Source organism: Thunnus albacares, chromosome 8 (assembly GCF_914725855.1).
Source record: "Thunnus albacares chromosome 8, fThuAlb1.1, whole genome shotgun sequence".
NCBI classification, from domain to species: Eukaryota; Metazoa; Chordata; class Actinopteri; order Scombriformes; family Scombridae; genus Thunnus; species Thunnus albacares.
This window is the reverse complement of record NC_058113.1, coordinates 18423118-18445596: the sequence shown is the minus strand read 5'-3', so window position 1 is coordinate 18445596 and position 22479 is coordinate 18423118. Positions and strand designations below refer to the sequence as shown.

At 39.3% G+C, this 22479-nt stretch overlaps 3 protein-coding genes across 4 annotated transcripts in view; 1 reads left to right on the top strand and 2 right to left on the bottom strand.

Moving 5' to 3' along the window:
• Positions 1 to 2019: 2019 nt before the first annotated feature.
• Positions 2020 to 9672, bottom strand: pdp1 (pyruvate dehydrogenase phosphatase catalytic subunit 1). 2 transcript variants are annotated; one of them, XM_044359083.1, is made up of 9 exons: positions 9566 to 9672; positions 7408 to 7672; positions 7130 to 7297; positions 6401 to 6612; positions 6046 to 6127; positions 5130 to 5224; positions 4771 to 4939; positions 4452 to 4670; positions 2020 to 3738 (listed from the first exon to the last, which is right to left on the bottom strand). In XM_044359083.1, exons 2-9 carry the CDS (start codon positions 7657 to 7659, stop codon positions 3358 to 3360), a joined length of 1578 nt encoding a protein of 525 aa, XP_044215018.1. In that variant the 5' UTR covers positions 7660 to 7672; positions 9566 to 9672; the 3' UTR covers positions 2020 to 3357. The 2 variants fall into 2 exon arrangements, with proteins under 2 accessions (XP_044215018.1, XP_044215017.1); XM_044359082.1 differs by lacking the exon at positions 9566 to 9672 and adding an exon at positions 9347 to 9465.
• A 1102-nt stretch (positions 9673 to 10774) lies between these two features.
• tmem67 (transmembrane protein 67) lies at positions 10775 to 21757 on the bottom strand. The gene is made up of 28 exons (XM_044358264.1): positions 21506 to 21757; positions 18296 to 18384; positions 18115 to 18205; positions 17866 to 17965; positions 17144 to 17207; positions 16961 to 17032; positions 16806 to 16868; positions 16230 to 16384; positions 15980 to 16088; positions 15715 to 15801; positions 15433 to 15498; positions 15184 to 15337; positions 14446 to 14566; positions 14254 to 14359; positions 13993 to 14049; positions 13757 to 13855; positions 13552 to 13650; positions 13163 to 13249; positions 12945 to 13044; positions 12725 to 12861; positions 12474 to 12614; positions 12275 to 12355; positions 12063 to 12179; positions 11838 to 11954; positions 11614 to 11721; positions 11335 to 11437; positions 11099 to 11241; positions 10775 to 11008 (listed from the first exon to the last, which is right to left on the bottom strand). The coding sequence occupies exons 1-28, from the start codon at positions 21708 to 21710 to the stop codon at positions 10928 to 10930; spliced, it is 2952 nt and encodes a 983-aa protein (XP_044214199.1). The 5' UTR covers positions 21711 to 21757; the 3' UTR covers positions 10775 to 10927.
• LOC122986844 (RNA-binding protein 12-like) overlaps positions 19120 to 22479 on the top strand; it is a 23670-nt gene continuing 20310 nt past the window's right edge. Inside the window, exon 1 of the mRNA XM_044358278.1 lies at positions 19120 to 19403. The gene's annotated coding sequence lies outside the window, so the exon portion shown is untranslated. The remainder of the gene's footprint in view (positions 19404 to 22479) is intronic.

The window sequence follows — 22479 nt, the reverse complement described above, 5'->3', positions numbered from 1 at the left end:
TACAGTAAATGGTGATGATCAAAAAAACACGTCACAAAGTTTTAAAACGAGAAAAGAGTAAAACTCATTTCTTCTCTCTGTAACAATCTGTCATACAAGAGAATAAATTAGGTCACATATTCAACTACAAATAGTCCCTACATACAAATATACAAGTTATTTCATTTAGACTTAAATATTTCTCTGTGAAATGTGTTCGTTTATGACAAATAAATGTGTTCTTTGTTGGATAATATCAATAATTTTATGTCAGTGTTTGATTCCAGGCATTAGTTCCCCCACAATACTATTTACAGACTACAATATATGGGACTTAATGACAGAGTGAATTGTTACCTGGAACCGTGTGAGGATATTTTTGATCACAGTTACCTAGAAAAAATTCTAGGTCATTGTCTCTGCCAGAATGACTCATTCCATGTTTCATTTCTACCGCTATAAAACAAAGAAAACTGTCACTACAATAGTTTTTACTCTTTATGGGTGCCTGTAAATATTGTCTATTTTGGAGACGTTGCCATGGTAAACAGCTGTTGACTTGTATTAGTAATGATACTGGCCAATTGGCAAGAAGTTGCACCTTGTTGGAAAACTAGATTTTTTTTGCCACAATTAAGTGCCAAAACAAACAAGTATGTGTCTCATTGAAAGTCCTTGCTTTTCTTTGTCTTTAGAAGTTTGAAAACTTTATTAAAAGAGTGGCAACTCTTTACTTTAAATCCCCTTATTTAACATATATAAGTAGTCTATAAACAGTTATTTAAAGGTTTAGCACGCACTTATGTGGTGGAAAAGCTGTAGACCATGTCGAGGTGTCTTTGAGCAAAACACTGAATAACAAACGGCTGCTGATGAGTGAGACAAGTGTCTCCCAAATGAATGCAGCGCAAAAGTAAAACTAGACCATGATTCCAGGTTTGGTTATATAACATCTAGCATGCACATAAATAAAATTCATGGAAGATATTTTAATTTTAGGTTTTTGTTTAATTCGCATATAAACTCATTTCATTGCACAATTACAGAGCACAGCTGTTACACAAAATGTCCATCAGTGGATGGAAGTATTTTATGTCACCTGGTAGCATGTGTCATTTTAAAAGTGACAAAATTAAGTCTACTCATAGTTAGTATGCATACTTAAACAACATGATTTTTGACTGAGCTGTTCAGATAAAATATATTTTATTGTCCTCTTAAACAGAGAATTTATCTCCAGACGTACTTAGATAACATCCTCATAATCACACACTCCCAATAAGATAAATGAAAAACCAGTAAAATAATATTGCACTTGTATTGCTCATTGCACACTCACCATAAAACCATGAAGTATTTCATGTCAGTGTAGACTCTACTATAAAGTGCTCTGTGAACATGTAACTTTCCAGTAATAAAACATTTAACTGCTGCTATTTAAAATCTTAATGGAAGATGGAGCAAAAGGAATTGAAGAACTTAACTGCTGCAAAAAATATAATTAATTGAGATTGGTGGTGAAACAGTTCCAGGAGAACAAAAAATACCTATTATAAAATTTTTAGAAAAACATTTTGCTCTTTGTGAAGCTGTAAAATGACACAAGTCGTGTCATTTTCTGTTTGTAAGTATGTTGATTTCTTGTATACTAATTGCAAAAAGCATATAGTGTAAGGATTAGTATAGTATATACTGTGTGCAGTAATATGTATACATATGTAGTATGTAATAAGAGCATAGCATAGCAACAGTTTCATCTCATGTATGACACCGTCTGGTACTACAGCATCATCTAGTGGCGATGAACAGACCGCTGTCACACTGTTAGTATGTAACTATCCTGACATCTCATGAAAATAACGTGTCACTGTCATATGACCTTTTTTTAGCGACAGCCTTGCCAGTCAAGGCTGCGCTGACTGTCACGCTTGCAACTCAATACACATTGACCTTCCAGGTGTTTGTAGGTTAGTGGGACGGTCCTGCTGCAGTCCAGGGGTGTTTCAGTCAATGTCAACTAAAACACACAAGACCACCAGGCGGTGTGTATAGTTTTATTAAACCATTCCATATACAAAACTTAACCCACATAAGTTACAATTTATACATACAACTGTAGATTAAGACGTGTAACATAATGCTAAAGCTGAATAAATAATTGTTAATACTCAAAAACAGCTTCTTTCAAATTTACATTCTGCTCATTTGTGTGAGTTAAAATACAGCAAACGCACAGCCGCGACCCTGTGATTAGTGTTTTACTGGAAGAGTCTCAGTAGAGTGGTCTGCTCCTGCTTTCACCATCACAGAAAGTAACAACCTGAACTGCTAACCACACAGCTAATAACCTGCCACAAAGAACAGAAGATGACAAGTTTTAAAATGCGTCCCTTTAAACCCACAAGCCTCTGAAAAGAACCACCAAACCCTAATGTCATGATGGCGACATGCGTTTAGTTAGTGTGTTTGCTTAGAGATTCACTTGCAGACTTTGAATCCACCACCGTCGCTCTAACCAAAGTAGTCTTGTACAGGAAATGGAACAATTCACTTTATCATTACACGAGAGAGAAGCCAGGTATGTGTCATTCAACCTGTAGTGGTGCATAGTAAAAGACCTGTTAAAAATACAGTGCCGTCGTTAAATATTCGGACAGTTTTGTTTTTGCTCTGTCCTCCAGCGCATTGGATTTGAAATGAAAAGCAATTACTGTGACAGTGGTTGCCAACCTTTTTGGCTTGTGATCCTTTTAAAATGGCTTGTTGAATGAGTAGTTGAACCACATTCCTTCTCTGATGGTTTCAGGTGAAGGATTTTTAAAGGCCTGAAGAGACAAAAGTATCCAGAATTGAATTAAAATCAGAAAAATAAATAGAATTTTGTGTAACAGGTGTATCCGTCTTCTTTCTTTATCCCTACAATCATCTCATGACTCCTCAGATTTATCTTGGGGCACGTTGTGGGGGGGAGGGGTATTCACCCTCTTTGGAATTTCTATCAACAACTTCCACCCCGAGTCCTTCAGCAGACGTGGAGGTTAAATCTTTTGGCACAAAAATCTGTTTGTAACAGCATCTTGTCGGCCACATGGTGAGGTGTGTATGAAACAGTTGCACAAGGATATTGGCAGCATAAATAACATGTTATGAAGGAGACTTTGATCCAGACTTCAGAGATTTTTAACTTCATATGAGACCGGATCTTCTCTTGCACTGCATACAAATAGAAATTCTTTACTTAAATAGTGTTAAAACAAATTCATCCCGACCGCTGGACACATGTGGACAGATTTTCTTAATATGGATTGTTTATCCGCAGAGTGTGCTTGTTGGTAGCGTACTCCTCAGTATGACACCGGTGAACAGCTTTCGCACAGCTCAGGACTGCCCTTCCTGTCTCTGTGCTCCTATCACGTGAGGGTTGAATGGAGCGACGATAATGGTGATGTCATCACGGTACATGCGAGCGAGCTCCTCCGGTAGCGACAGCATTTTAGAAAGCCTCTCGTGGTCCACTGTGCCGAACTCGTTGTTTCCCACCGCGTGGCGCATCAGGTGGGTCGCCGAGTTCTGATCCTCGAAAGCCGAAGATGCACGAGCTTTCCTCTCTTGCAGCAGCCCCTGCATCTGTCCCAGGGTAACCCTGTAGCCTCCAACTGTGAGCGGCTGATGCTGGTGCACCCCTGTTAAATATTCCCCAACAATACGAACCACTTCCTGTCTGTGGAGGGTCTCCCAGAGGCCGTCAGAAGCAATCACCTGAGTTGCATTCAGAAAAGACACGACTGTAACAGCAGATAATGTAAGATAGTTGTTTAAGTTATCATGCCTCAAATTAGAGGAGTACAAGAGCAATTACAAAACACTAAACATTCATTTTGTAGAGATACTGCCACTGAAAACTGGTTATGAAAACTAATTCTTTCTTCACAAATACAATTTTTGTCTGCAAAGGTCACAGAGTTCTCATTTCAAACCAGCCAAACAATTTGCAATCTTGAGCCTTGAAGCTAAATAATTCTTTTAAAGAAAGTCAAATCTGTTTTTTGTGATCTTCTTTTTAAAAGACACAGCCCACTCTGTCTTTTTGAACACTGAACAGATCCAGAAAGGAATTTTATTATACAATTTTAGCAAATCACAAAATGAAATTGCTATACATGATCAAATCTGCTGGTGCGGCAATTCAGCTGCTGTATTTACTGTTTCCCATCAAATATTTACTTAACCAGGAAAACCTCATTGAAATTAAACATCTCTTTTTCAAGAGTGTTCTGGCCAATAAGCAGCATCTATGATGAAGTAATACAAAATATCTGTCTCAAGAATAAATCACAGTATCAAAGTAGATCCATTATATCCATATTTTCACCTCAGAATTTTGTAATAAAAAGTGTAATTTTTGTAAATAATATGCATACAGCACTTTATATTTTGGTAAAAAAAAACAACAGATGATTTGCTCGTCTCACCATGAAGCGATCCTGTGGCCGCAGTTTGTGGTACGTGATCTCAGGCTCAGCCGTCAGGTAGGGGGGAGTGTGGTAGTTTGGGGGTATAAACTTCGTGTGCTCATTTTCATGGAGCTGATCGGGTCCGGACTCCAGCACTCGCTTCTGCAGCTCAATGCTCCACTTGAACTTCACGTCCCCAAACGCACGGAACGGCATGAGGAGGCCGAGCAGCCGGTCCTGTTGGGGGGAAAGACGGAAGGAGACAGACACAGCAGATGAGGAGGTTTTAATAAACAATGTAACGACAATGAATGAGGCAAATTGGCAGGTACGGTACCTGTCGTATAACTGTTTTCCTCTCTGACGGAGGGTGTTCACCCCGTATCCGAGCAATCTCATCCTCGTTCTGAGCGCTGTGGTCATTAGAGAGTGTGTGACAACTGAATGAACCGTCCTCCTCCTGCACTCCCAAAATAGCCCGAGCATCACCTGAATTGGCTATAAACCTTTAGAAAGAGAGAGGAGGGGCAGAAAAATGCTTAGAAATATTTAATTCACTCAGGTTTATTTGACTTCAGAAGAGAACCATTTCACAACAGGACACATCTGTTTGGTCAAGAGGAAGTTTGTAATTCAAATAAAGAAAACACTAAGATAAGTTTTACAGATGTGTGTGTGTGTGTCTATAATCCGTACAGGTCTTGTCCATCGATGTGAGCCACACACGCCGTTGCTCCAGAAAAGGCCACTCTCAGAACCCAGTAGTGCAGGAAAGCATTTGGGTCTCCAACCTGCATGGCAAAATAACACGTGAGCCTTCAGACAGGGATTTGTTTTAAATTACACGAGGGAAGCGATGACACCTGAGCTCCTCTTTAAACCATAAAAGTTTAAATTTGGATGCTCACATTTTTTGCACAGCTGCCAAACAGCAAAGGTGATATTCAATACGAATCTTAATGTGTGAAACTGAACTCCAGTCCTGCAGTCGGACCAAATGCAATGACTTGCAATTTGATTCAGACATGAATACTGATGACTTGGGATTTAGCGACAATGACAACTTTGTCTTCTCAAGAACTGTCTTGAATTTGTGCCTAAGCATCTAGATATATAATATAAGCTTAAAGTAAATGTGGACATGCGCTTTGCCATGAAAATGTATCTTATGCAACATGTCACTGTGCACCGCCTCAGGGCGAGAATGCTGCGAGTCAAGCTGCAGATCAAGCACTTTAAGCTTCATTTACATAGATTTTACATGAACTTCTGTTACAAGTAGTTTCAAATGCAAAACAAGTAAATATATATTCGCCTCCACATTTCGATTGCAGTTATCCAACATTGACTAAATATCTAGACTGTCAACTTTGATGAGTTGATTTTTCATCCACAGCGTTGCTGCCCTAATGTCTATTTCACAATACGAATTTCTGAGTAAAACTGAGAATTAAGCTCCAAATTTGGAACATGACTAATGTTACGGATTCTGTTCAGCAAAGTTAAGGAGGAAGTCAGACAAATGTTTGCGGGTCTTATGGAGAACGTGGGCAAGATGCTTTTGGGAGAACCAGCAGCTCTGTTTCACATTAAGACAGTAGACAGTTCTCACCTGAGCCTCCAGAGAAATGTCATTGTCCAGCCTTTTGAAGGCATTCATCAACGCCTCCCGCGTGTCTGGAACTTCTCCTGGGCTGAAAACACAGAGAGAAAGAGGGGGGGGGGGGGATATGTATGAAGAGAGAGGAAATCAGAGGTTGAGAACAGAGACTAACAACTACACTATTGGCAAAACAACAGATGGGCCTGTGCTGGTGTGGGTGTGTTGCTACAAAATACAGAAGAAAACAAAGTAAGAAACCGGGAAGTCCAGTTTGAAATGTTAGCAAAAGCAAACACACTGAACAGCGATTTATTACACCTCAAGACTTTTCTCCTTTGTCTTGATGATGTTTTCTAGTCCTCACCTGGTGAGATCTATTAACTCCTGCCAGTAGGTTCGGAGGCTGTTGAAGTAGAGAGTCTGAGCCTCCCTGCTGAAGTAGTCATTGGGGTGTTTGTGCCACTGCAGGATGGGACTGAGGGCCCTGCCAGCCTCCACCGCGGCCTCCAGCTCACACAGTGTGTCGTGGGGCAGCAGCGACACCGCTATGTAGTAAAAAAGCCTCTCACTCAGCGCCTGGCAAAGAGAAGGAGAACCTGAAACTTACACATTTCCCAGGAGAAAACTTCTGCCAGTGTACAGGCTTATTTGTTTACACTGTTAGATACTGTATAATCTGTCCAACAAAAAGATTAAACAATAAAACAATTGACAGTTACTTAATTCCTGGACAAGCTTCGATAACCAAATGGTAGAAGCTTTAGCGTAAAAAAATAAAATTCAAGACAGAAGTAATATTAATATAGTTTGGCACTTATGTACTGCAATTTCTTGTTACTCATCAGCTGTCATATACACTGACACCAATATATCAGCCTAGTTTGGAGACTAATTTGACATTTTCAACTTGTCAAAACATCCTCATTTGGTGATGAAAGAGGCATCCTTTTCTATTTACACTGTAGCATCACTCAATGAAAATCACTTGTACAGAACTGTTTGTTTTTAAACGAGGAACAAATCCTCTAAAGAGCAGTAGATTAAACACTAGATTATCATGACAGGTAGCACATGATAACAGAGTCAGCTGTACCTGAGCACAGGCACAGCCAGCATGGCCATCAAACACACCCAGCAGCATTCCTCGTGTCTGCAGGCATGTGGCGGCACTGCGACGGTCTTCTATAGGAGCGTTGGCTGGCAGCTGATTACTCTCAAAACCCATCACCGATGACACATTCTTCCCATCGAACTCTGGCACCTAGAACCACAATGTGTAAAAATAATAAGATGAAAGCTTTCATGTGGAGAACGACTGGAGGTTGACAGGCAGTGTAAGTGTTTTCTGTGTGCGTGAACGACCCCACAAACCTTGAAGCTGTACTCGTTGGCTTTCAGAATGGAGTTGACCTGCGGCGGACTGAGGATGTAGCTGTGGAGCACTGAGGTTGTCTGGTAACATCTTGAGTGTTGGTGACTCTGCCACATATGGGACGGCCGCTTTGAGGCAGGTCGGTGAATGATGGGTCCTAAGTGGGACTGGTGTTGTTGGCATGGTAACAAACCGGAGGCCAGGACCTTGGCACGAGGCAAACCCCTGAGCAGCTGTGATGTTACAGGCATGGCTGACGGTGCGCTGCAGACACACACAAAGAAGCATTGATCTTTACACACCGACGGTAGATGCACAGACATACAAAGTTCAAAGGTACAGCAGTCAAAAAGTAACAGCTGGATGTCCTTCACACAAGATGAATTAATTTTCAAAGAACACACTGTTCTCTTTATGCACTATTTAGCAAACAATGTGCAAAAAGTAACAGATCATCTGATTAGATCTTGAAGTTGGGACAGGTAGACAGTTGCAGGATCCTAAATTCTGATTAACTGAACAACAGTAACCCACCACATTGGCCAGTAACTTTAGAAACCATAACTTTTGTATACTTTAATATGCCGTATAATCTTTGGCATTTGACTTTTTTTTTCCATTTCATCCCAGCTGGTGACCATTCACATATTTTTCCTGTGAGCAATTCAGATTTAATCAGATCAATTGTTCAAACAAGTTGCTGATTAACTGCTTGTTGTCTGCAGAAACCTAAAACTTCTGGAAACTTCCATCCCATTTCTCTACTCCCTGGATGGTAATTAAGCCAAACATTAGGAAAATATTAGATATAAGGGCATTAAACAGGAAATTTAACTGTAAGATGAAAAGATCCATGATATTAAATCAGTGTAAATATTAGTGGCTGCAATTAAAATGTGTATCTGAATATTTGTTGGCCATTAAAACTTTGTTTTTGGCAGGTAGAATTTGTTAACCGTCTTTAAAGGTCAGTCTTCAAGGTAACTTTCGGACATTAGATGCGAGGGGTGAAGAATGGAAAAGGAAGAGATCAGGCGTGAAGAGCATGGTGGTCATAGTGGAGAAGGTGTCTGAAGATGATACCTTCATATTGAATTTCAATGTTTTGTCATCATAACATTATAGCTGCATTTCTAAACATTTAAATGAGTGATTAAGAAAGGAAGCAACATTCCTCTGAATAATCTTTATATCTTGCATGCAACATCTTGCTCAACAGGCATTCAGTGCGGGAATGTCAAACCTAGGAGACATTTTTGCATAACTTCAGATTGTGAAATTCTAGAGCCTTATTGCAGAAATGAAACATCATGACTGACAACATTTAATTTTTTTTGGTAGTAGTTTTAAGACAGTAAACTTTGTGTACTAAGGTTTCATTAAAATGTGAATTGGAGATTGCACCACTAGCAAAGCATGTGTTGGCTTCAGTTGCAGCTCAGAATAGGTCAGCAAGACTAAAAATAGCTCTGGCAAGAGTTTCAGCATTGACATTTGAATCTTGAGAAATGTTATTTCAGGTCATGGCCCATTGAACTGGATACTGACTGGTCTCTACATCTGATATGCCCCCCAATTGCATAATTACATCTGCAGCTCCTCAGATCTTTTTTTTGTCGGTCTGGCTCTGGACAGAGATGCAGCAGCGGCACATGCCATGACAGCTCAGTTGAAAATCTGCGCTGCTTAAACGTTTAAGTGAAAATGCCCTGAAGGCCTAAATAAAGCATCCAAAATATCCTCCCAAACTCACGGTATGTGTGTGAGAGTGAGTCAGACAGACCACAGAGGGCCCGTCCCAGCTATGCAAGAAAGTTGCCATGTTTGTTATCATCACTACCTTTTCCTAGCTAGCAACAAGGCAAGTCCATCTAACCTCAGAGCAGTTAGCTGGACCTGCAACACTTAAAAAAATCGTTTCAGAGCTGTATGACTTACAAGCGGTGCCACAACATGACATTTACAGATAACGTGAGCTCTCCAACGGCTACAACGTGCGTCCGTAAACCGGCTTCATGCTAACGGTAGCTAGTCTGAGGTTCACACCCACTATCTATCGCTCACATTAGATACGACCGCACCCGCAGAAAAAAACCCCTCTACAGCTAACTGTGTACAAACCAAAACGCGTGAACAAAGAGCAAAACTCAGACTGACCTCAACCGAAGGATGTGGAGAAGTTGTTGAAGTTCATGGTTTCACACCGACCCCTCCGGTCTGCTCTGTATCCTTCTGGAGTGAACGCTGATTGGTGGAGCCCCTGACAGCCGCTGTGACGTCACGGCAGCCCTTGTTATAAAACCTGAGAGGTGCGCTTCAACTTCACAGACTGGTACTGAGGTTAATTTGAGATTTTTGTACCTCTATAATCTGCAACAAACTAAAGGTACGTTTTTACGTTTCTGGACCTGTAATTTCATACTTTCTAATTTGCATGTTTTTTCCCCCCATAACTTCTCCATTTAAAGGACAAGACAGCTATGAAAACAGTTTAAAAAAATTATTCCAAACCACAAATAAATTCCTGAACAGACACAAAAGCCTGAATGTTTTATAAATATTCTATGGATTGACTTGACTGTGCAAACAAACTACACATAGGAAACTCTCAAAACCTTACACCTCAGGAAGAACATAAGCAATGAGTAATTATATACTGGTATAATCATATTTATATTTAGAATATCTAAAAAATACATTTTTGGTAGAGATCTTTCTGCAAACTACATTAAGTGTTCATTAAGCTGAAACAGTAAATAGGCAAGCAGAGAAAAGTTGTGGTTCTTTAGCTTGTTTGCACCGAAAAGCCAAGCCCCCTTTTTTTTTGTTTCAGAGTGACTCAACTCTGAACTCTCATAGGTCACAAGGACAACAGCTGTCCTAGTGACCTAGATACACAACAATATTAATATATCATTGGTATATTGTAGCTTTGAGTTTTGTCATTCACATTTTATTGTAGTGCTCTATGTTTTTACTGTCAGTGATGTTGTGGCTCGGTATTATACTGCATGATATTATGGAGCACTATGCTGTTTCAGAAGACTGTATTTAACTGTAACTGTTTAACTGTCCTTAGTTGTTGTTTTGTTTGTTTTGTTTGACAATTATCATGGACACACAAGGAATTTCCAAAACAATAATAAACTACAAAGTACAACTACTATATATCATGTTATAAGGATATCAATTAAGAAATTGTTACTGCATAAAATAACCAGATGTTTCTGCCTAATCCAGTGAATTAAATACGTGACATGAAAAAGCTATGAAAAAAAATTGTGTGAAAATTGCGAAAAACAAAACTGAGAAAAGACTGTCTTCATAACAAAACATTTTAATCAATAGAAACATTAAAATTCTTTACAAAAAATGTGATATTTACATCATAAAACAGCAGTGAAAAAAGTTTTTTTCTGTAAAGAAAAGTACAAAAAAGCTGCACAAGCTGTGAACAGTAAACATCTTCAAGAGAAATGCTATTAAACAACACTGACACTATGAATTACAGCAGGGAATTTATATCAGAAATCTCTCATCCACCATAGTCTTGTTGACAAGGTTCTTCCTTCCGAGAGCGATGCGGATCATGCGAAATATCTGGAAGGAATAAAATGTTAATTAATATAACTTTTATATAACAAAGTAATTGCATTAAACTGTATACACGCCTATGCAGAAAATACTGACTGTTTGCTGTACGTAAGTAAGCACAGCTGCAAGTATGAAGCTCTGAGATCCAAGGTCAACGACACAGAAGAACAAAGTATCAAACATCAGCAGCGTGGCCTCGTTTCCATAAAACAGCACATCACTGAAAGAGTGGGCCTCGTCTGCAGACAGAAACGCAAACAGTCATTATGTACACATAGATACGTACATAAACAAACAGAAATGTACAGTATGTCTGGGCCAAAGGTCATTACCATTGTAAAAGATGCTCTTGTCACTGGGTTCAAGGAACTCCATCCCTATGACCCTCTCAAACATCAGCTTGTCCTTCACTATATAGTCCATGTCAGGTTGGGCCTAAGATACATAAGGCAACATGAGAGAAAAAACAAGCTTGCCTGCACCAAATATATCAAAAAACAAGGCATGTACTCTGTAATTTGACAAATTCATATACAGTCAAATAAAAACAAACAAACGAGTTCATGCATGTAGTATTTATGTTGAGTTTATATATGTGCATTTGTACTAACATGGTCTATAATAGATCCCAGGAAGTGGTTCATGGTGTGGTAGGCCCTGATGCTTTGATCAAGCGGGTTGGCTGAGGATGCGTCCATCAGCCGTGATGGCCTGTTCCTCTGGAGCACATAAGACAGACAATCAACTACTCAAGTTAAAAAAAGGGGATAACTTTTCTCTTTGTTTGAAAGATTATAGCTCAGTTATAACAAACGTAACAGAGACAAGCACAAACCCTGCTGATTGGCTCCCGTATCCGGTCATACTGCACCCGCAGACGGTTGGTAATGGAGACCTGAAATGTCTGGGTTTCTGTGTTGGGAAGTAGACCTCTTTGACTGCATAGTGACTCCTTGAGACAGACAGGAAGAAATAAAGAGGATGCTTTTAATGTGAAGTTGATAATGTAATAAATATGTTGTAATATCTAAAACAAGATGCAGTGTGTCGATGTACATACAGATTCTCTCTTCAGATTGTTATTCATTTCCTCCATGTTTGTATCAGCATGGCCATGCACTGATCGCCCATGGATGTAGTAGCCAAAACACCGGTGAGATAACAGCAACACAGAAATCTACATAGAAACATGGACAAAATACACATGTGTAAAACACTACAACCAGATAAATTGTTCACAATATGAAATACAGTTCGTGTACTGCTACTTACATTACTGATGGAGCAGAGATCCACAAACTGGCGGATTTTGTCCTCCACAAAGTGCTCATGAAACACAGTGAAGAAAATCACCTGTAGAGATAAATAATTATCTTTTAAGGAGCTCTCTGCACTCGTTCTGTACATTTCCCTCATTTGTTAAGACAGACACAATGAGGTGAGAGACAAAAGCGAAACGCAGCAGTTTTACCTGCAGAAGTCCGATGCAGAGCCAGAGTGTGGCTGACAGACCGTAGCGCAGCGTCAGGCTGTATGAAGGGGTGTACGCCTGTGGGGAGCGCTGTAAAGTTGGCCAGGGGTCCCTCAGAGCTAGGTTTGAGAAACCCAGCACCTGAACAATACAGGGTGACATGTCAGCAGTGAGAAATCAGGAATGAGGAAAAGGGCTGTAACAAAAGCCGCAAAAAAGAACAGAGTGTTATGTGTCAGTGTAAGATGTACTTCAAGGAAGAAGAGCACAGCCATGATCTGAAAGGTGGGACTAATCTTGCGGATGGACTGGATCTCGTTCCACTCATTGGCCACAAAGTAGGTCCTCCAGATGCTGACTGGAGAGGAGTCACGTTTCTCACCGGTCGCTGATAAAAGCAATGAATATGGTGAATATTTACTGAATAATTGCTGTCAGACGTTTCTGAGAACAAAGTAAATATGTCTGTACCTTGCACAGTCCTGCTGGCTTTGCTTCGCGGCCTCTCCCAATCAATAAAGAACACATCGACGGACAACTGCAGGAACAGCTTGTGGAGAAACTGGACCGCCTGGATACAAACACACAGATCGATTTGTTTCCCCACAGTATTTCTTATAGAAGCACACCACCTAGCTTTCAAAACCAAAAATGCTCATTTTCACATCTGTTCGGTGGGGGTGTCTCACCTTGAGAGCGAAGGCACAGCCGATGTACGTCACAAACTGCTCCTCCTGATCAGGCAGTGGCAACAACACAGATACAAACTGTTGGGCCTAAACACAAACATACACAAATAAGTCACACAAAACAGCCAATAATACTCACATGTGTATGAATTCAAAATTTTGCTCAGGCAAAGAAGGTATAAGAAAAAAACTTGCCTTTAACGTCTAATGAGTGCAGAGAGAAAAATAAAGAGTTAAAAGTTCATGCAACAAAAAAAAACAGTGCTGAAAAGAAGAAGAAAGAAAAAAGGGGCTAAAAGGGAAAAAAACGCTACAGGAAGGAGACACTGGTAGAAACATTCAAAACTAATCAAGTATGAAAAGTCCTGTTTAAGTGGAATGAGGCTGACCTTGTAAAAGATGAGCCAGTAGAGTCCAGTTCCCACGGTGACAGCGAAGAAAACGTTGGCCAGATCTCCAGCGTAAAACAACAAAAACTTCAACATTGTCTGGAGCATGAGGAGCGAGAAGAAGAGAGAGACTAACATTACTTCCATCTTTTACACGAACATTGATTAAAGGGGTTTAAATGATGACCTGTTAAAGATGCTCTACCTCCACGTCAATGAGCGGCGAGGCGATCCTCCTCTTCCAGCTGACTGTCTTCAACAGCGAGTACAGCACGGCCACACCGCCCATTACACCCAGAGCAGTCTTTGCACACACAAACATATACTGTATCACTACGTGCTGTGACACTAACACTCAAAAGCACAGACATCCACAACAATTCTCCTTCTCCTGTCCTTGAACCGTTTAACAATCATCATTTTGTTCATACTTCTACTCACATCTGTCTTCATGCGAGCCTCATTCTGATCCATCTCGTACTCCACAGAAAATGTCGTCTGGAAATATATGAACGAGTTAAACACTTTTTAGTGTGTTTATGAGATAAATGAAGACACAGAAACTCATTTAACAGCATTTTTTTCTCTTTATATGAGTCTACTAAGCAAAACAATCTTTTGTCATCAGCTTACTGCAGCTTAACAATTTTTGAGATAAAAAATGTATTGAGAGGTGTGTGCATGTGTGTGCAACCAACTCACAGACACAGTTTGTGTATTGATATCCGTGATGAGAACATCTCTGTAGGTCACAGTCATTAGAGGGGGGTATACCTGTCCTTCCAGGGTTCGTGGAACCAGCTGGAACCTGCCAAACACACACACATTTGAGCAAACAGTTACAGATATTAAATACATTTTTTTCTCATGGCGGTGTGCAAGTTAGGATCCCACCTTATTTTGATGCTGGTGGCCACACGGATGACTTTAGGTTGGGAATTCACGCTTTTCTCTCTTCCACTCAGCGTGTCGACAAGAAACATACGTCGAGACAGGTACCAGTTCTTCATGCTCTCTGTGTGGAGACAAAAGGGAAATTACACATACTACACGTATAATCCAGTTTAAATATCTTTATTGCACATGTTTGAATACAGTTATTGCACGTTATCATATTTAATTTCCACTATATTTTATTATTCTGAATCTCAGCATATAACCTTAACTGAGAGAACTGCAGCCTGATTATATACCTTTGTACACAGTCTTTGGGAGTTTGAGAACTCCCAAAGACTGTGTACAAAGGCCAGGGCTCCCAGCAGATATAGAAATGTATCAAAAGCGAAGCTGTGAGATTCGACCTTCAACTTCCAGTTCTCAGCAGATGGAGGTGGAGGCAGAAGCTCCTCCAGGAAAGAAACACCAATAAATAACAAAGGGCTAACTGTTGTACCAATTAACTGCTTCTGTGGGGGACACAATGCTTTGGAGCTTTCATAATAGGTGTGTTATCTGTGTGTTTGACTTTGCCTTTTTGCTCTTTGTCTAACACAGACACTGAGTCTGTGTGCACATGTGATGTATTGTCACAATAAAGCGTGACAATACACTACTCAGTTTTTTGTCTCGTTCCTCTTTGTCAGAGTGGAATTGCAAAATTGCCACGACAGCAATGCGCAGCAATGCACCCACCTTGGTTGATGAATCGTCCACTGTATTGCTGGTTATAAACTAGTGTGGGCAGGGGAAGGAGTTTTCTGTTCTCTCCTCCACCAAGGTCCATAAACACATCATAGAACAATGGCTCAGGATAAGTTTGCACCAGCTCTAATACTGAGAGATCACACTACACACATACACACACAGCTTAGATTATTATTATGCATTGCGAAAGAATGTGCACACTTTATCTGAAGTAAATGAATGAAGAGACACACTTACACTTTCTTGGTAAGCAGTTCCAAAGCTGAAGGCTGCCGCCTGTTTGGTGGTTGTTTCTGGACAAAGCTGAAAGAGAGGATGTTTACAATAATTACTAGCCTCCTATACTTTTATATTTTATATGAATCACATATAAATGTAATTAGGCTGTCAATATATTATCTATGATAACTATTATGCTTTTTATTAACGAGAAGTAAAAAAGTAACAACAGATATATTTGTGGTATTAACATGCAACAGTTTGGTGGGCAATTTTATTATCATTCATTTGACATCTTACCTGCAGATTATCCCCTCCTATGTTTTCCCATCTGAGAAACTCTCCTCTGGCATTATAGACAGCAGCAATCAGCTTAATATCAGTGTTCTGTCAAACAAAGAATGATCACTCAGTGATCAATGATCACTTTCTGTACTATCTCATGTTTACTGCTCAACAGAGCTGTTAAGAAATGAACACAGTACTGTTTTATAGTGTTATTCTTTTCCTTAGGAGTCATTTTAATAATTATTTTTTTCACGTGTATTTGAAGTTCATCACTTACCTTGTTTTTTCCTCTGAAACTGAACCCAATCGGAACTGGATCAGTCTGAAGTACTCGACTGGCCAGTCCTGGTTCGTCCCCGTAGTAAAGCCACGGCAGATTAACTCTCCTGGAGACAGAATAATCAAAGTGCTTACTGTCAACTGTGGCCATATACTTAAATGAAACAGGAATGAAACTCTGCTTGTTGCATCCATAATGTGTGAAGATAGCACAATATATACATATGTGCCACAATAGTGTTGATTACCAGTAGGAAATGTCTTGAGTTGAGCTCAGAGCAGCCCTGGATCTGAAGATGGTGTTAAAGAGGCCGCAGGCATCGGTGCTCACACTGCTGAAGGAGTGCATGTTCATCACACACATGTTCCCGAGAGCCTGACACGCCGTCAGGTTGGAGAAGACCTGCAGACACCTGACTTGTTTACACACAGCAGCTAAAACACACAAACTGGCTCAGAAAAATCCTAATCCAACTCTCATTATGAGCTACAGTCTCACTGCCGTACACCTGTTTAAGTGACAAAATACTTTGCATACTTAAATTACATGTGCCTATTTTTTAGATACATGTTCACATCAATTATAGTTAACATTTCTATGTCTATTATGAATATGTCAACACCAACAACTACCAGGATTACAAATATGACTGATGAAACAGCTACAACGTAACATCCTATAATCCCAAATATCTTCTTGTGTCATAATGAGCACGTCACTTGTGGCAGTTTGTAGCTGTGACCAGAACTACGACTAGTTCATAGGGTGTAAGATAAAGAATGTTATTATTTTTCAAAGAAAAAACAAACAAACGTGGAATTACAAGGCACGCTGCTGAAGAGGAGTACAGGTTTTTGACGAACCATGCTGACTGCACACTGAACTTCTGCAAAGGTTAAAGAAGAGAAGACAAATCAGAACACATCAGAGTGAAAAAATCAATAAACAGAGTAAGACAAAGAGGATGAGGAGACTCACCAACTGAGCAAAGTTGACACTGGGATTCACATTGGTGGGGAGGCTGCCTGGAGCGAAACATAATCCTCCGGCCTGAAAAATCACATTGACCCTTCATGACAAAGGTAATCTCTGGGGTTTTTTTACTGAGAGGTGTTTGTATTAGACGTTTAAGAGAGAGTGAAGGGAGAGGGCCAAACTCACCAGGACATTAGGAGGGTTACACACACAGGAGGTGTTAATGAAGGAAGCCTGACATCTCTCACACCTGAAAGACAATTTTGGAGACGGTTCCCTCACATGCTTCACAAATCAAACCTGGAATCAAGTCAACCTTTCTCCAAATGCTGTCAGCAGTATGTCAGTGGTGCTAAGAGAGCAGGCGGGCGAAGGCCATTTATCAGCATTTGTCAGATCGAACAAAAGGAGAAAACATGTCAAGGAAGGATGAAAAACTGTCCTTGCAATGGTGAGAGTGATGGGCTAATGAGGGGTACGGAGGATTGAAGACAGGAAAGATACACAGTGGATATTGCCAGGTGGAAAAAACAACTAAAGATTATGAGAAGTGCAATTAATATTTCGCTGTACAGTTTATGTATGTGCAATTTAATGTTTGAATGTTACACATTTAACAGGACAGTACTGCAACTGGATTTGTGTTGTGTATATTCTGATTAACTTTATCAATTATATCCTTAAGACTGACATTATATCTTCTGTTGAGTCTATCAAGTATTAAATTAATCATTCATTGGTGAGCAGTGCAACTGTGTCAGCCACCAAAATGTTTTTCATGAATTTACTGGTCCGGATTAAATAATTTCTAAAAGAAACTTGATTGTTTCACCGCCACTGAACACACGGTCATATATCTGCATGAAAAAGCTGAGTTGATCTGTGTTTCCGCTGTTTGTTGTTGATACCTGTCTCCACTGCTGTTTGGTACTGAGAAAGCAGGGCCATTTCCAGTACACGTCTCACATGTGGCCTCATCCAAAAGGTTTCCATTAACATCCCTCTCCACTGGAAAAAACAGGTCACATTCAGTTATGTACATAAAATATGTAATTAAATCTATGCAGCAAGCACAATCAACGTTAAGGACTGTGTTTTATAAATGCACTGCATATGCTATTCATATAATTCCCCAATTAGTCTCTCGAGTGACTCACCGAGGACACTGCCTGTTGGGCACCGGCACTTCCCCTCATCATTGAGACTGGCTGGACAGCGAATACACCCAAACCCGTCATTAGTTACTGCCTGTTAAGAAAGAACAGAAAGATATGCAGTATCTGAAATATGATGCAAGATAAACAGCACATGAAGATATGTACGGTTAACTGTACTTACAGGCTTGTCAGTGGGACATTGCTGACAAGTAGTGGATGCCTTATCAGTGGTGAGAGCCTTGTACCCAGTTTTGCAAATGCAACTCTGTCCTGGAAAAGAAAGTAAATCAGCTCACAGTTAGCAGGCACACGAGATGTTGTACAATGGTGAGTTCTGAGATGTTAGTTAGTTAAAATAAAATCTCAACTGTATGTTTCTTAATATACCCAGAATTCATGGGGATTCAGTCCTACTTAAGATAGTAAAGAACTGCAATTTGTGTGGCAGATGAATTTAGACGTCTATCTGGCAACATTGCTGCACAAAAAGTAAGACAGAAGATTATCAAAGGATATCAGTATGAGTTTGTTGCAAAAATCACACTTCCTGGGTGTGTATATGCTGGATGTGGATATCAAACATACACAAATGGCCTCTTATCCACCAATGAAAGAACAACTGACCCCTACATTCAAAAATTAATCACCCATAACAGAGTAAAAAGCAGTGTGAGAGTGAGGATACCAGGCAAGATTACGTGGAGTAAAAGAGATCCTACAAGAGTGATTCATTTGATAAGAGCAATGCTAGCACTGCTAAATGAGTATATACAATTGTTAACAAAGTATAACAAGTATAGAGAGATATTTTACCATAATAAGGTTGAAATTGTTGGGATTATTTTATGATCATCATCCTCTTATTGTGCTGTAAATGTGCTGATAATTAGTTGCTACAATTCACTTTAAAAGTAGGTGACACCAAGTAATCCAAGTCTACAAAACACATGCCACTAAGAGCAGAGTGAAATGGAAACACTTTGCCTCCATGCAAAAGACTTCTCCCTTTACCGCTCAACTTCCTTTACCTCTCATGTAATCCATTTGCGCCAAAGACAGGCCGTCTGTAGAGATGTATTAACTTTAATTGGCATTACTTTGATTCTGCTGTATGACATTTGGATTATTGGTTGATTCTGAGTGATAAGATGTGAAGAAGAAGAAGAAGTGGCGGGACCTGGGCTGACCTTAACCTTTGACACCTGAAGAAGAGGAATCTTTATTCAAGACTGAAACACTGTGATTACTTCCGATCTTAATTTGATTTTATTCCTGCTGAAGCCTTACAGGTCAGTTTTGAGTGAGTCAGAAAACATTTCTTGCTCTCTCCATATTATTTTCTTATAATTATTATACTATACATTTTATTTTCTGAATTACTGATTTATTGCTCGAGAAAAGAAGGCAGTTTGATTGACCTAATAAGTAATTAAATTACTAAATTATCATTAGTTATGAATGTCCTTTTTATATGACATTTGACAGCAGTTAGCGACATTTGTGTCTGCTGCCTTTTCACTGCCTTTTAACTGATTTCTGGCTTCACTCATTGAAGGCCATTTCAATGTATGTTACAGCCAAAGTTACTCTCAAAAAGCAGTTAGAAGGTATATTGAGTGGGAAACATTTAACGTTTTCTTTAGAGGACATTTTCTCTAGTGTCTGTTGTCTAAGGATAAAGCACCTCTCTTCAGAGATGAAAAATATTCCCTCAGCAATTTATAGAATGAGTGCACTAAAATCACTAGAGTCTTGTTAAGACAGTAGGTGGGATAGATGTTGCTATAGAGGACTAGTCTGGCATTGTAAACAGTCTACTGCCACGAACCATAGAAGTATTATATTTTCCATGGCCATGCTTTGGTGTCAGTATCAGCAGACTGCGCAAGCAATTTAACACATTAAGTTAAATGGAAAAAACACTGTAAAATACAACTGACATTACATTTAATATTATTTTTGTGAATTTAGGCCCCTGGAGACAAATCTTGCACCTGCCTAAATGGATGATTGAACAGCTTCTAGGATACTGACAGCAGTCATGGTGATTTAAATATTTTCACAGCTGCCAGTATGCCAGTCTCAGATACACTGGTATCAGATGGAGGATACAGCTGTGTAGTCAAATAGACACTGTTTCCGTTTATGTTTCTATTCCTGTTTTATGGGCTACTTTCAAAACCACATCACCCGATAAAAACATACAGTACAATAAAGTTTTGATACTACTTTTATTATACTTTATTTTAGGGAGATTGTTGTCTAGGGCTGATCAATATTTATATTATCATTTATTACCTTTTAGTGAAATCACATTGTGATGATATGATCTCATCATATTATTCTACAAATGATAAAGTGATATAATCGTAAATGCTAATACATTTCTATTGTGGGCAAGTTGTAATTCAAAAGTAACAAAGTTTGTTGTTGAAGTTTTTGGATCTGAAATGATTAGTCCATTAATTGATTAGTTGATTAACAGAAAAATAATATGCAACTATATAGATAATTGACTAACTGTTTAAGTCATTTTTTTCCAAGAAAAAAAAAGCCAAATATTCCCTGGTTCCAGCTTCTGAGCTGTGAGGATGTGATTTTACATACATTCGTCATTTTTGTACTGAACTTAGCCATATTGTACAGCTCAACTATCGTCTAACTTATGCCTGCAGGTAATATGGACCTCAGGGTGGCAAATTAACTTTTTAAAATGTGAACATCTACCAGCCAGTGACAGATAAATGTTCAAATTCATCAGCAACTCAATAGTGAATCATTATTTTGTGTCTGAAATCTACCAGCCACTTTCCTATTTTACCAGCATTTGGCTGGTGGATGGTGCTGATTTCCCGACCTGGTGGGCCTACGAGCATGATTTGTGATATCACAAATAGTTTGAAAGTCAATCCTGGTCCAATATTCAACACAAGTGTGATGTGGAAACTTGAAGCCTCCAGTGCATAAAACACTGAGAATTGAACTTTACAGTGAAGTAGGAGACATCTTAGCAGGAAAACAAAAAACAATATTGACAGATTTATATATTCTGGATTTTTAATGAGGGAGAAGGAGGAGATGTAATTTTAAGGAGTTTTTGTTAAAAAAAACAAAACATATCAGACACACATTATTGTTCCAAGCAGAGTATTTTTATATGTCTTAATACATGTCTGGAGGCGATCTTTAACTAAGTGAAATTATTTTAGCCATTTGCACCTAGCTTAGCTAACTTTTACCCGGCTCATAGTGGTTTCTTGTGGCTGACCACCTCACAGTTAAAGTAATTTTAAAAAAAAAGTAAAACTAACGAAATTTTCTGCCCGCACAATAGCATCAGTAAACCGCTAGTTACAGTATGATATAACGCTAAACGCGGGCTGTAACCGACCTGTTGTGCTTCGTCGCTGATTTGGACCGCACCTCACACACGACAGACTCGAGATATCGAAGAATTCTTCCACTCCACAGTCTGAAGGAGCCTTAAACGGGACGATAAACTGCAGGCAGTGAAACAGATCAATGTATATCAAAAGAAACAACGTTAGAGGCACCCTGTATCTGAGAATAACAAACGGTAGCGTCCCCGTCGCCATGGTAAACAGCGGTCTTCCTCTTTACCCACAATCCACATCCTGCGTGATGACGTAAGGGCCAATATATGTGTGCGTCGAAAAAAAAAAGTTTAGCGTTGTTGAAACATGGATGTACAATGAGAACTGAAAAAAAGAAGAGAAAGATATATTCTGTTATTCTGTGTCTGACAATACTATTCTTTTATAACTATATGAGAATGTACCTTTGCAGGTTTAGCCTTAGCTTTGCAGCAAAAAAGAGAGGCATTTTATCAATCATATACTTTATCACACTATTTATCTCTCTTCTCTTCCTCCGATAAGCTCTCAAATGCCTTGCCTACTGTGTATGTGTTTAAAATTACTGGATGACTTCTTCAGGACACTATAGAAGTCAACATTTTCTCATAATGTTATCTTTGATTAAAAGTTTCGACTTTGTATTTCATCATAAAAAGAGAGGCATTTTATCAATCATACACTTTATCACACTATTTATCTCTCTTCTCTTCCTCCGATAAGCTCTAAAATGCCTTGCCTACTGTGTATGTGTTTAAAATTACTGGATGACCTCTTCAGGACACTACAGAGGTCAACATTTTCTCATAATGTTATCTTTGATTAAAAGTTTTGACTTTGTATTTCATTATTTTTTTTCTTTTTCTGGCAGAAATGGGCTCCCATAGATAGCACTTGTTAAGAATTTCATTATGATACAATTAATGGGTACTTAATAATAAATATTTAAGTCTGTGGCTCAATGCTGTAACACCCTAAGTAGTCATCTTCG